The 14,006-nt window shown below is 43.0% G+C and overlaps 1 protein-coding gene across 2 annotated transcripts in view; it reads right to left on the bottom strand.

Moving 5' to 3' along the window:
- Positions 1–14,006, bottom strand: part of LOC147690128 (alpha-1-antitrypsin-like protein CM55-SI) — a 69,371-nt gene that overhangs the window by 2,000 nt on the left and 53,365 nt on the right. For both annotated transcript variants that reach the window (XM_086937728.1, XM_086937729.1), the window contains exon 4: positions 9,479–9,626. In XM_086937728.1, the coding sequence (XP_086793854.1) occupies positions 9,479–9,626 (148 nt within the window). The remainder of the gene's footprint in view (positions 1–9,478; positions 9,627–14,006) is intronic.

The raw sequence follows: 14,006 nt of genomic DNA on the forward strand, positions 1-14,006 counted from the left end.
TTATCTTATGAATCATATTTGCACGCACTTTCTTTTCCTTCTTACCCTCACTGAACCTGCCCCCCACACACCCTCATGCACCATCCGGCAGTCCTATAAAAGATCTCCGATAAAGTGACCCTTCGGGGTACCGTAGGGAATTGCAGCGCCGGCCCTACGAGGAGCAACCGCCCGATGATGAAGCATGACACCCCTCGGGGTGTGTGAGGGCATCAGAGGACAAAGGTTTTTTCTCCTACCAGTGGGTTCCCCTTACCTAAGACTTTCTTTTTCTCCCCTTTTTTCGTATACTTTTCTTCTAGATGCATGGGTGACTGTTTGCACCCTCAATTATGATTCAATAAATACCACACATGTGCAAAACAGAATTCTACATTCATCATTAAACTAAGAGGGATTAAAAAACATCTTAACTGTTTCACTTCTGCCACACATTTTCTCCCATGCCTTGTGTGGAGGGATAAAAGTTAATATGTTTGAAAGTTGAGGTATAACAATCTTAAGGTTAGGACTAACTAAAAGTGCTTAGGAACCCAAGCAGCGCTATGTCTACTCACCAGACACCACTGCCTTTCTTCTATTACATTATCCTCATTTTTCTACTACGTTAACAGCTTAATAGAATGTTCATTAGGTGGTTAATCATGGTTAATTGAATGTTATATATTGCTTTAAATGTATATCTTCTTAATGATAACAATCTTTGCCTATTTGACACATTTGACCATTATCCGGAGAGTGATATCCCAGTTTCCTCGTTAAACCCATATCTAATCAATTAGGAAGAGACGAGGCTGGTGTGGGGGGGGTGAGTTCTTGAGTTACTGTGATTGTCTACATTTTCAAATTAAAATGTTCTTTATTGGGGAGGAGCTACGTCAGCAAGCAAGATGGCTGCTTAGGCTCCCGGCTCCGCCGACCTCCGTAACCCGCCACGATATCCTGTACATTATCCTGACTTTACGCCTAGTCTCTGTGTGCATGAACTGTTCCGCACTCCGATGGTGAAATCCGGAAACTTTTATCGGCTTGTTTGACGAAGTTCCATCGAGTTGAAGTTTGCGGCCTACTCCAGCGGTGAAGCCGGGGCCTGGAGTACTTTCACAGCCGGGCTGTAGTGCAACAACATCGGCCAGGAGAATCGGGCTGGGTCCAGTCGACCGGAGTGGAGGCTTTAATTCACCCCAAAATTGGCAGCGATCGTTTTCATTGCTCAGCATCGACCGAGGGATGAGTCAGCTTGCTGCCGGCTGCGGGTGGGGGCCCCCGTCCCGCGGACCCGGTTTGCGCCCGCCGGGGTTCGGTGGTTCGGGGTCTCTGGCCTGCGGCCCTAACTGGGTTGACCGTGGCTGCAGACAAAGACTGGTCACCCCTCACATTTGCACGTTCATGGTCCTGCCTGTCCGCCTGAGGATGCCAGATTCACCCGGGTAGGTGATTGTGACTGATTTTGGGTATGAGAATATGGATCGAACGGTGCATGAGCCATCGCTGAGGTCAATACTGGCAGAACTTTGGGCATTTCGCTCACATGTGGATACTTTGTTGAGCAAATTGGACACGCGCCTATCTGAGATGCTCCTGGTGAAACCAGGCCCAGCCTTATTGTTGGAACAGGAATCTACAGCCATTCATACCGCGGACATTTTGACTCCGTGCGAGAACCCCGTCAGGAAACAAGTATTGGAACCATCGGATGGTGCCCTGAGAGACGGTATTCCTGAGAATGTCATGGTATTTCTGAACCTTCCACCACAACCGGCTTTGGAGATAACGTCAGGCGTTCCCCTCCCGGAGACTTTAGTTTGTGAGTTTCCATTAATTTTGTGGTCATCTTCTCCTTTCCTGGCGACGCTACGACTCCTGTGCAAGACACATTGGGACTGTTCAACTAGGAGAGAGAGTTTGTCTGCATCTACAGTTCCTGTGGACTCACTGCCTGCTGGTAGCCATTGGCTGCTTTCTGATGACTCTCTTCTTCTTTATTGCTTCTTTGTGTGCCTTTGGGTCTCGCTGGGAGGGGTTTGTGTTCTTGTTCGGAAGGGCCAAGGTTAAGATCGACTGGGTCGGGAAGGGTTGGCGTGGCTTTCATAAGTGTTGGACCTGCAACTGTTTGCTCTAAGAGGCTGGGCGGTGTCTCACGGTACCCTCTAATTTCTTCTACATTGTTGTCTTAAACTTGTCTTTTAGTGATAGGGGGTGGCTGTTTCAGGCGGGGGGTCTAAAGGGGCTGGGAGCCCACATGGATATGCCCTCCTCCGTTCTTTCTCCTACCTTTGGGGTTTTAGTTATTAGGGGCGACAGGCACGCTGCTAGTGGGGTCAGGCTGTAGCCATTTGCAGGGGTGGTGCAGCGTGGGGGGCTGGAGTTTTTTTTTTATTTTGCCTTTTTTATTTTCTATGGCCTTTCTTTCTTTCTCTCTCTTCCTTAGAGGATCAGTATAGCTACGAATCATTCAGATTCTTATTGTGTGCTTGTATTTCGTGCTTATGCTCTTATGATATCCTGATTCCTGGGTGGGCAGGCTCCGAGTACTGGCGCAACATGGAATGTATATTGTGAGTTCTTTTGTACCGATCTATATGCTCTGGCGCCAATTCTCCACTATAGTGGTTATTACATGCATATCCTGTTTCTTACCCTGTCCCCCCGCATTCTGTTTGATTGTGTGGCACCTGATCCTCTCTTATAAAATATAAAATGACACGTCTGTCTCATCCTGGAACCCAGTTGTGCATTCTAATACAAGTTTATCCTGAATCGCTGCTGGACCTCTGGGTTGTCGGCTGATGAGCTGTGTCATACTGTGATATCGGAGATTTTAATTTGTCTAGCGGCCGGTCCCCGCGGTTGTAGGCCCATACTTGTATTTTTACTGAATGCTACAATAAAGGTTTTCCCCCAAAAAAAAAATGTTCTTTATTTGATTTTGTAATCCTTAATTTACAATTAAGTGAATTGTCCTGCTAACTATAACACCCCTAAAACTTATAGTTTTTTGAGTGAATTTCAAAGGTTTTTTAAATGCTAATTCTTAACTATATAAGGTCTGAAACCTATGGTTTTTTCAGTGAATTTCAAAGGTTTTTTAAATGCTAATTCCTAACTATATAGGGCCTGAAAACTATGGTTTTTTATTTGAATTTGCAAGGCTTTTTAAATGCTAATTCCTAACTATATAAGGCATGAAACCTATGATTTTTTCAGTGAATTTCAAAGGATTTTCAAATGCTAATTCCTAACTATATAAGGCCTGAAACCTATGGTTTATTCAGTGAATTTCCTAGGTTTTTTAAATGACAATTTTTAAATGTATTATTTTTTTTTACACTGATTTACTATATTTTTGCAGTCAGGTGTTCAGAAGACATGCCCCTTTTTTACAACACTCTGCAGCGCAGCTCCATGGCCCATACTGGAGATACCTGTTGGACTAGTTCCCTCTAGGGTACCTTTGGAGTGAACAGGAAATAATTCCCCATCTTAAACTGTGCAAACGCGCCCTGTAGAGTGGGCATGCCTAGGGAGTCTGTGTGTTTCTACCCTGCCCCCTTTTTGTGTTCTACACATTTGTTTTTCTGCTTTCTTGTGTCTCGGTCTACCAAGCACAAGATGGCTGCCAACACTTCCTGGTTACTGGTTGGAGGTATCCATATGCAATCAAGCATCCTTTTACCTAGCACCTGTCCATAACTAACATACCATTCCAAGCCTGCTACCCAGGTCTTTTGCCCCCTCTGTCTTACCTCCTGTTTCTTCCCCCTTTCCCAAATATGAACAGCGTATTATTTTTCAGCATAACTGCATGGGGCCTGTATGCTAGACCTCCCCTGTCCCTCCTTGTGAGATTTGTATAAACATACGTATAAACATATATATATGTGTGTGTTTGTTTTTCTAAATAAGTGTATATTTATATGTACATTTTCAAATAATGTTTGAACATATTTAAATTACATTATGTTAAAATATTTAATATTTACTATTTTTCACTATACATATTAGAAACAATATTTTTGTGAATATTTTTTCTAAAGGTGTCTAAAACAATATTTGTTTTCAATTTTATTGTACTTACCTTTATATGCATGGGAAAACTATATTTTTGTGATTGATATTTGTTTTTCGATATTATGCAACTGAAACACCTCTTTGCCTGTGACAAAGAGGCACAGGAGAAAGAAATAGTTGCTGCCACATCATGAAAGAAATCTCCCAGGGTTTGGGGATCATTCATTTTTTGGTTTTTAAAACAAACTTCCACTTTTCGTTCAAATCCAATGGTGGCTGTTCACCAAACTGTTTGTATATTGAAAGGAACTTCCATGATGGCGGTTTCTTTTAATGTAAAGAAAGGACCACAGGGCCAGAGGTAATTTCTAAAGTTGGAGGGCCAAACATCTTCGGGGTGGCCAAGCTAATGTACTCTGCCAACCCAAGAGACACTACTCTGTCCCCCAAACTAAACATCAGGTCCTAAGTACTAGAGCAGGAATCTGGGTCAGCAAACAACAGGGTACTAAACTCTTTGAAGCACAAAGAGTAGGGAAGATACTGCTTTGTATCTGAATTGTAAACACAACATATTAAATATTGTCTCCATCAAATATGAAAATGGTGTAATCCACAATAAGGGGCTCATTACGATGCTGGCTGACACCATCTCATATTTGGGACTGACCGACTTGTGGTCAACGGTTCCAACCACCCGATTACGCAGCTTCCGAACACAATTCGGTTGGATTCCCATTGTTTCCTATGGGAGCTCATGTTACTCTCGAGAACCGGCCATAACACAGGCTCCTATGGGGAAATAGAGTGTGTGTGGAAAACACTGCACCCTGTTGCAGGCACCCCTTGATGCCCGCCACACAGTGTAGTGTTTCACATGGGTTACCTTAGGCACCCCCTCAACCCCCAACCATAGTAAAGGGGCCCCAAAGTCATTTTCCAATGGGCCTTTCCGTGGTGAACCAGCCAATGCGGAAAGGCTGTTGGAAACCAACATCGTAATCCCGACGGCGTAAATGCTGTATATAGGGGGTTACAGTGCGGTTCCCGACAGACAGGAATACTCTGTGAGTCGCTCGGAACCGAGTCAGAATGATCGGCTGGTTTACTTTCCGACCGTGAACATCGTAATTGGGCAGTCAGACTTTAAACCGTCCGAGTTGGTTCGAAGGGCTCCAAGGCGGTCATGAAGATTCTGACTGTCGGACGGAGGCTTTCCAACCAACATCGTAATGTGCCCCTAAATTGGAAACAGTAACTAAGGGGCCAATTACAATGGCAGGAGGCAAAGTCCGCCCCCCATCGCAACTACATAAGGGACCGCCCGCCATAGTTGCACTGGTCTCACCATACAAATTATTATGTGTCCGCCATTGTGGTGGGTGCATTTTGTATATTTTACATTGTGTCGGGCGTTGCTGGAGGCAGCACCCACGCAATGTAAAATATACATGTTGTGCTTTTACATGCACAATTGGACAGGCACCGCTCAGTGCCTGCCACATTGTACATGCAAACGCAGGGGGGTATCATAGGTACCCCCCATGTGCACCCCCCACCCTCCCAACACCCCGGGGGCCCGCAACGGGCCTCCAACAACAGGAACCACCAGCCTTTCCATGGCGGCAATGCAGCCATGGAAAGGCTGATCATGGCCTGCATCGTAATATGGATGGCGTTGTCTTCCAGACAGTCGAAAAGCGGACCCCCCAGCCATCATAATGTGGCGGGGGGGTCTTTGCTGTCACGATGGCGGAGGGAACGCCCCCGCCGGCCGGCTGTGACTACCGCGGGCCCGGTGGGGGCGATCTGCCCGCCATTGTAATCGCCCCTTAGAACTTCAAAGCATTCTGTACCAAACTCTAATCAGACAACAAAACTAGAGGTTTAAAAACAAAATGTATCCAATTTGAACCTCCGATTTAACCAGAACTTGAGGGACAATTACTTAGTGCACTAATAAAACCAAGGGAAGTTAAAAAGAGGGAAGGCTCCCTATACTTATGCAGTCACTTACAATTTTATAAAAACTATAGAAGGAATCATGGGCATCCTCTCATTGAGGTCTTGCCCAAAGAAGGTAACGATTTAATGCATACCAAAAATTAAAGGTTTATATCACTAATAAACATAGATTGCAAAATGTAAGTTATGATCTTGGCAAATGGGCTACAAAATATATTATCAAGGCTAATAGGACCCACAGAAGTAGGCCTTCTGAAGAATCACCTTTCCAGTGATAACAAAATACTTTTCTGCCAATTCATTTAAGAGGCAAAACAGGAAAACCGTCCAGCAGAGGCATTTGTGCTAGACATCAAAAAGCCTTTGGCAAGATTCCACGCTATTTTCTAATGGGGGTTCAACACAAATTTAAATTAGGAGACAGCTTTATTAAGATGGTGTAGGGTCTTCACACTTATCTATAGCAGCGGGAGAACAAGGGGAGTGATATCAGACTACTTTACTGCCACCTTTTGTCTGCTTTGTTCTTATTATTGATCAAACTACTGCTATATATGAAATTTAAAGTCATCACAGTAAAAGCAGGAGCATATGCTAACAGTGCCCTTATAGTTGTAAAAAACGCTAATACATCCATACAAACCATAACAGAAACATAGGACTCCTACTCAACCATGTCTAGCTGCACCTCAAACAAGGATTCATCTGAGATGAGATCTTTGAACACTATGGGGCCGATTCCGATCCTGGAAAGATTTCCGTACGGCGATTTGTATTTGGAGCCGTTTGCATGCGAATCGTATGATTCTGAATCGTACGAGGCTAAATCTGTACAACACGGACCCTCACAGTGATCCGTACGATTCGTAAACATGCTGTCTGACCCGACAAGTACGATCCGGCCAGGGGTGTTAGGTCGCGATTCGTACGGAAAACGTTGTATGCGTGATTCATATGGAGTGCCACTCACCCACATATGCGCCGTACCCCTATGCACCGTACCCCCGCGATCTCTGGGGTACAGTGCGCACCCCTGCTGTAATGGGGAGTACGCGATGTACCCTTGCGATCGCAGGGGTACACAACGTACACACGCAGTAATTGGGTGTATGCAGCAATCCCCTGCGATCCTGGGGTGTACGCACCGTACTCCCCAGGATCACAGGGGTACGCTTCGTACATCCCATTACTGCAGGTGTACATTGCGTACCCCTGTGATCGCAGGGGTACGGCGCGTACTCCCCATTTCCGCAGGGGTGCGCACTGTACCCCAGAGATCGCGGGGAGTACGCACCGTACCCCTGCAGTATTGGGGTGTACGCACCGTACCTGGGGGGGCGTCACGTACGCGGTTCGTGTCGAGATGTGTGTTTATGGGTGTTTAATAGTGCCGTACAAAAACAGTCGTGCGGAGTGCTGAAAACCTGATTCGTTCTTGCCTGGTCGGGAAATGCTGCTTCGATCCTTATGATCGTCGCCTACCACCTCATTCGTGTGCGATTCGTACAGATTGTTGATTCATATGGACCTTGTAAGATTCGGACGGAGATCTGCTGTGTGTTCGAATCGTACTAGCTCGCACGTACAGTGACCTCGAGGATCTACGATTACTACGGGTAAATCGCTCCGTACGACGAATCGGAGCGATTTTTCCAGGATCGGAATCGGCCCCTATGTGATCTTAAAATTCTAGGCAATTCTGGCTTAACCTAGCAATCCATTTTCTTAAAATATCTAGACATTGACTCCAATGACAATTTCTAAGAATACATTAAACATAATGACAAGAAAACACTAAACGAAATATCTGATTAGATGGAAGGTTGGTCACCCAAAATCCCATGTGGTGGGGAAGAGGGAATACTATAAATATAAGGATAGCGCCTATGGTAAATTATCTCATGAGCGCAATCCATTCTCTACTTTCCAATTAATTGTTCCTCAAATTGGCCAAAATAGTAAATCCCTTTCTCTAGGAAAATAAACGACCATGAAACTCCCTTAAAAATGAAATGTGGACTTCCCAAAGAACAAGGAGGAATAAACCTGAGAAATGTTTAAGATTATCAGTCAGCCTTCCTGTTTAAACAGAGAACACGTTTTATTACCTCATTTAAATCAGATCACCTGCCATTGTGAACAACTAAAAATTCTATCATACAAAGCTTCAATGAATTCTCGTATGACTATTAATAAAATAACTCTGGCATACTCCAAAATTATCCAAGATATCACAAAAAAAATCCAGATGTAAACTAAGAAATATCAACTTTTCCCCAATTAGGTGAAATAAAAAAATCTAAATTTAGGGCTGCACTGTTGATTGGAATAGGTGGATATTAAAAGGCATTCCCTTGGTTATAAACCTTGGCTTTCATAAGAAGATCTAACTTTTGAAAACCTCTAGAATATATTATCCCTACACAACACCATTCAGCCCCCTTTGCTAAGTTATCATCTTTATACTCTGATCTACCCATTGTTAAATGTACCACCAATCTATAAAAAGGACGCCATGCAGTTTCCAAACTTACACTTTCCTATATCACTATGCTACAAAACTCCTACTAAGGGCAGCTTGAATGGAAAAATTACTGCACTATGAATAAATCTTGCATGCAATGATAGTGTGATTTTATTTTTAAACTGAGAGTTGCAGAGTTACTTCAATTAATGAGAATCTGGAGCTCTCTGTTTAAAAATAAAATCACTTCATCATTACCTTAGATTAAATGCATGTTAATACACAGGACATTCTGGACCCCATACTACCTAAACATAATAAAATTAAGATATCAGCCGAAATTCTGGAGCTGCAATAATGGCACAAAAAAACCGGTACAAAGGATGCACAAATAGCCAACACTAGAAGTTTTTGGGGAACAAAAACTACCAGGAACCATTTATAATCATTACTGTAAGAGGCCATTGGCGATCATTGCTTTAGTAAGCCAATGATGCTCCTTACTGCAGGGGTCTCTAAGGTTCATTGTTGAAGCAATTGAATGTTTATCACTGCCTAGGACAATGGATGCGCATTATCACCTGGGGCTATGACTCACTGGGGCTGTTGATGACCATTACTGCCTTCGCACACTAATTCTCATTACTTCCTTAGACTTTGATCTACATTATTGGTTGATTCTCTTGATATTTTATACTATTAATGGGCCATAGAGGCTGATAACTGTTAGTGGGGATTGAGAATGATTATTGCCTGGGGTCATTGATACTCATTAATGTAGTGTGTGTGTGTGTGGGCCAGCGTGTGTGCATGTTTGTGTGTGCAAAAGTCAAACTGTTGTCAATACGTGTTTATAGTGAATGTGCCCAGCAGAATTTGGCAAAACAAAAAACAGGGGGTTTTCCTCTGTGCTTGGCAAAATCAACAGGGGTTTTCCTCTGTGCTTGGTGCAAATTCTCTTGTAGGCTACGTTATGGAAAGGTAGCACAGAGATTCTTTCAACTCTTTGGTGAATTATACATGACTTTATAATCTTACCTGTGATACTTTAAGGCCACGACTTCCAGTAATTCCAGAGAGATCCGCATTATCCGAGAAAACCTCTTTGATTCCCATTTCCCTCAGCGTCTCCATCAGGTCAGTGGCCACTGAGATTGAGAATTTTGGAACATACAAATTCACAACCCTGCACGAAAAATAAACACATGGCACATCTGTCTTTTTTGTTTCACGTAATCCTTATCATAGCGTTCTTCTTTGACAAGACTATAAAGTAGCCAAAAAACGTGACTGCAATATGAAAATGTTTTTTATTACTCACAAATATGCTGAAAATCTAATGATAATTTACTGATATTTTGCACCTGATCTCAATTTTAGTAAGTGAAAATGATATAGTCCTCTGTTAAAGTCCCACCACCCGCTGCTTGGCTACAAATTTCAAGGCGGTGGTGGAGACAGGGATTCCACTGAAGAGATGGTACTGTGCCTTTGTTCTCTAACATGATTGACATACAAAAGTCCACCATGTCCGCATCTATGGCAGATTACTTCATCTAGTTCTAAGATGGCCTGTCCGGGTAGAGAGATGATGCTAGGGTGGAAGTGGGGCATTCTAGCTCACAGATCTATGTGCCCCTTTCCACAGCTGAGCAAAACTCTGGAAGATTCCTCAATCCCAAACTAGAAAAGTCCTGGTCTCCGGGGAGAGGAGGACGGCTCCAATTGGGCTTGGCAGACAGACACAAATGTAACCAAAAATATGGCTTTCACTGTGGTGTGCATGTCATTCATGAAAAAGAGGAATCCTGCATATGTTGTTGTCAACTCTTCATGCATTGTTCTATTTATTTATTTATTTATTTGTTTGAATTTATATGGCGCACAGCTACCCAACAAAGGGTTTCCCGGCGCGACAGATCCCAGTGTCAATGCGGTTACAGGAAATTAGATGTTGAATAGCCATGTTTTTAGGGCTTTCCTGAATTTGATGTAGCTTGGTTCAGACCGCAATGTGTGTGGCATTGAATTCCAAAGTGTGGGTCCTAGAAAAGAAAAGGACTTGCCACCCATGCGTGACAACTTGATCTTTGGGATTTCAAAATTATTTGCCGTAGAGGACCGAAGAGATCTGGAGGGACGGTAGGGGCGCATCAGGCTTTGTAGGTATTTTGGGGCGGTATTGGTGGAAATCCTGTGCATGAAACATAGGGATTTGAATTTGACCCGATTTTCAATTTTTAACCAGTGTAGTTTCCTAATGTATTTGGTAGTTGGAGTAGTGATGGGAATTTTCCAGAGTAGTCTGGCTGCTGCATTCTGTACTGACTGTAACCTGCGGACAGTAGCTTTATTTGCCCCCAGGTACAGAGCATTGCCATAATCTAATCTGGATGTGATCAGGGCGTTGACAACTGTTTTCTTGGTGTTTTCCGGTAACATCCAGCAGATCTTTTTGAGCCATTTCAGTATGGCGAAGCAGGTAGATGAAGTTTTTACTGCTTGCTGGTGTAGACTGAGTGAGTCGTCAATAATGACTCCCAGGTTGCGGGCATGCGCGACAGGGGTTGGGGGGGTACCCATTTCAGATGGCCAGTGTTGGGGTCCCCAAAGATCTTTGTTTTTACCCAACACGATTAACTCGGTTTTCTTGCCGTTAAGTTTTAGGAAGTTTTTCTGCATCCAACCGGCGATTTTACTAAGTCCGATTTGTAGGGAGGATGAATTGTCAGCGTCTGCTGCTGATAGCGAAAAAAGCAGCTGAGAGTCATCAGCATAAGAAAACATTAAAAGCCCAGTGTCTTCCACAATCTTGGACAGGGGACTCATATAAACATTAAAAAGCAACGGGCTAAGAATGGAGCCCTGAGGTACTCCGTGTTTAAATGTCCTTGTATCAGAACAGGCAGTTTGTGAAAATACCTGAAACGTTCGATTTTCTAATAGTGATCTGATCCAATTAAGAGCTGCCCCGCGAATGCCTAGGGAGTGGAGAGTCTGGGCGAGGACCGCATGCGACACGGTGTTGAATGCCGCGCTGAGGTCGAGTAGCACAAGTGCTACTGTTTCGCCCTTATCCACCATGCGACGGATGTTTTCGGTCACCCCTAGCAATGTAGACTCAGTGGAAAAACCTGCACGAAATCCCGACTGGTGAGATGGTAACAGATCATGAGTGGTGATGAAATCTGTAAGGCAACGGTGAACATGCTTCTCTAGTAACTTAGCAAAGGTGGGTAGCAATGATATTGGGCGGAAGTTAGCTGGCAGGTTGGGGTCTGCGCCAGCTTTCTTTAAGAGTGGATGAATCATCGCATGCTTCCATTCACTGGGTACGGTTTGTTCAAGTAACGACGTATTAAGAAGATCGGTAATTGTAGTTAGAACGTTACTGCTAAGTTGTTTTAAGATTGAACATGGCAGTGGGTCTCTAGGAGAGCCCGATTTGATGGTTTTTAGTAGCCCTTGAACCATGTCAGGATTCAGCAGGGGCCAACTATCTAGTGTGGCAAAAGATGTATCAGCCAAGGAAGGGCAATCAGTAATACCTATGGTATTACCTGACGTATGTGCTGAACAATTGGGGGTCGCTTCAGGAGTGAAGTCGTGTTCATTGGCAGCATAGTCGATGTCTTGGTGGATTTTATCAACTTTATGAATAAAAAAGTTGGCTAACATGTCACATTGCGTTTTGTTTAGCTCAGGTGGAGGTTGGGACGTATTGGATCTACAAATTGAAATCCCAATGCTTTTGGGGCACCAGATAATGGAGAATCGAGGGGATACTCATGCCAACACTAAAACAATGTGTGGTTCTGTGAGAGAATTCCTGGATATTCCCCAGGTCCAGAGTGAGTTGCAGGCATAATTCCCAGCAGGCAACTCAGTAATACCACCAGGTGCAAACAGGAACATCAGCATGGCAGTGCAAACATCACCAAGCTGGTGACCACCACCATCCTGCTATCTCCTCAACATAATCCAGCTGCTCCTGATCTAAAGAGCAAATACTACTGACAGGCAAGGAAGGGTGATAGCAGGAAATCATTTTAGGGGAAAAATACTAAAGTTTAATATAGCCAGGAAACAAAATTAATACAACTGTTTTAATATGTTATGTAAATATGAATTCATTTAAAATACTTATTATAGACCTAAACATAACAGAATACATCCTTACTGTACATTAACTCATTAAATGGCATGTGTATGAAATAAACAATAATGAAAATATGTTCATTTTATCCAAAACACAGTAACATTTTCATTGTTTAAAATAATTTTAAATTACTCCTAATTCTTTTAGCATTTGTTAAAAATATGTTAAACAAACAAATATATCTATGCATAGTGTAGTTTGTGAATGGTAATGGTGTTATGCTTTTGTGGGTGTATGTTTGTAGTACCCTATCCCTCCCTAATCCCCTCCTTACTTTTCCCTAAACCATACCCATTTTGTAGTGAGTATTTCCCATTTTCAGAAATTTTCTCCTGTTCCTTCCAATTTATTACTACAATGTAGTCTTACTAGTGGTTGGTTCTTTTCCACTGCGATGGAAACCTCTGCACAGAAAATATGGGAGAGGAAGAGTGTTCTGCCCGTAGGTTAGTGACTAGCATCCTGTAGTATGTAGAAATATATTAACCTACTACTTATATGACAAAATGCAATTTGTGAATAGGCCTTGCAAGAAAATGCCTATTTTTACATTCATCCCTACTTTAAGGGTCTATGCTGCTGGGTTTGTCCCTGTGCATTTTAACTCTGCTAGCCAAGCCCCAGTGCAGGTGCTCTGAACTCTAAAAACATGTTGACATTGGCTATACTCTGAATTGGCATATTTAACTTACCTATCAGTTCCTAATATATGGCAAAAAAATATACTCTAAGTTAAATGTCACTCATAGGATGCAGTACATGACAGCAGGCCGGCCACCAGTAGCTGGGATATGCAGGTCTGAACTGCAAAATAGACCTGGCAATATAACCCCTTTTGACAGTCCTAAATCTTCCTTTTAAATACCAGTAAGTGACCCTTAAGTAAGCCTTATATCCCCATAAAGCGAGGTGTTTGATATTTAAAATAGGACATGTGAAAATGTAATGTTAAACATGGCATTACAGTTACTATGCCATAAATGCTATTTTCGCTGTAGGAGGGTTAGCAATCTGTAGGAAAGCATTGGATACTTTTTTTAAGTTATTAAAGGTAATACAGTTATCTCTAGCTACGACCTGGACAAAAAGTAAATTCTTGGTCTTTTTAAACTATTTATTACAACTCCAATTCATCGGTAAAATCAGATTTATAACAAATATTTCACAAAACGTTTAGCCTTTATAAAGCCTCAAGGAATCCATTTGCCTGAACTTTCCCCTTTCAACCAGGAGCTGAATAGTTCCTTGATTAGGTGTGAATTATCTTCTAGACCTGAAACAAAGGCCTTGGGTGTGGGGAAAAGTTGACCTTCCCCTGTGAGGAATGCTAGGGGTTGTGCATATGTTCAGAGGATACCTACCCCACCACTGGTCGATGTAGTTCAGAATCCAGAAGTGGTGGTGACT

This window comes from Lissotriton vulgaris, chromosome 9 (genome assembly GCF_964263255.1).
Source record: "Lissotriton vulgaris chromosome 9, aLisVul1.2, whole genome shotgun sequence".
In the NCBI taxonomy this organism is placed as follows: Eukaryota; Metazoa; Chordata; class Amphibia; order Caudata; family Salamandridae; genus Lissotriton; species Lissotriton vulgaris.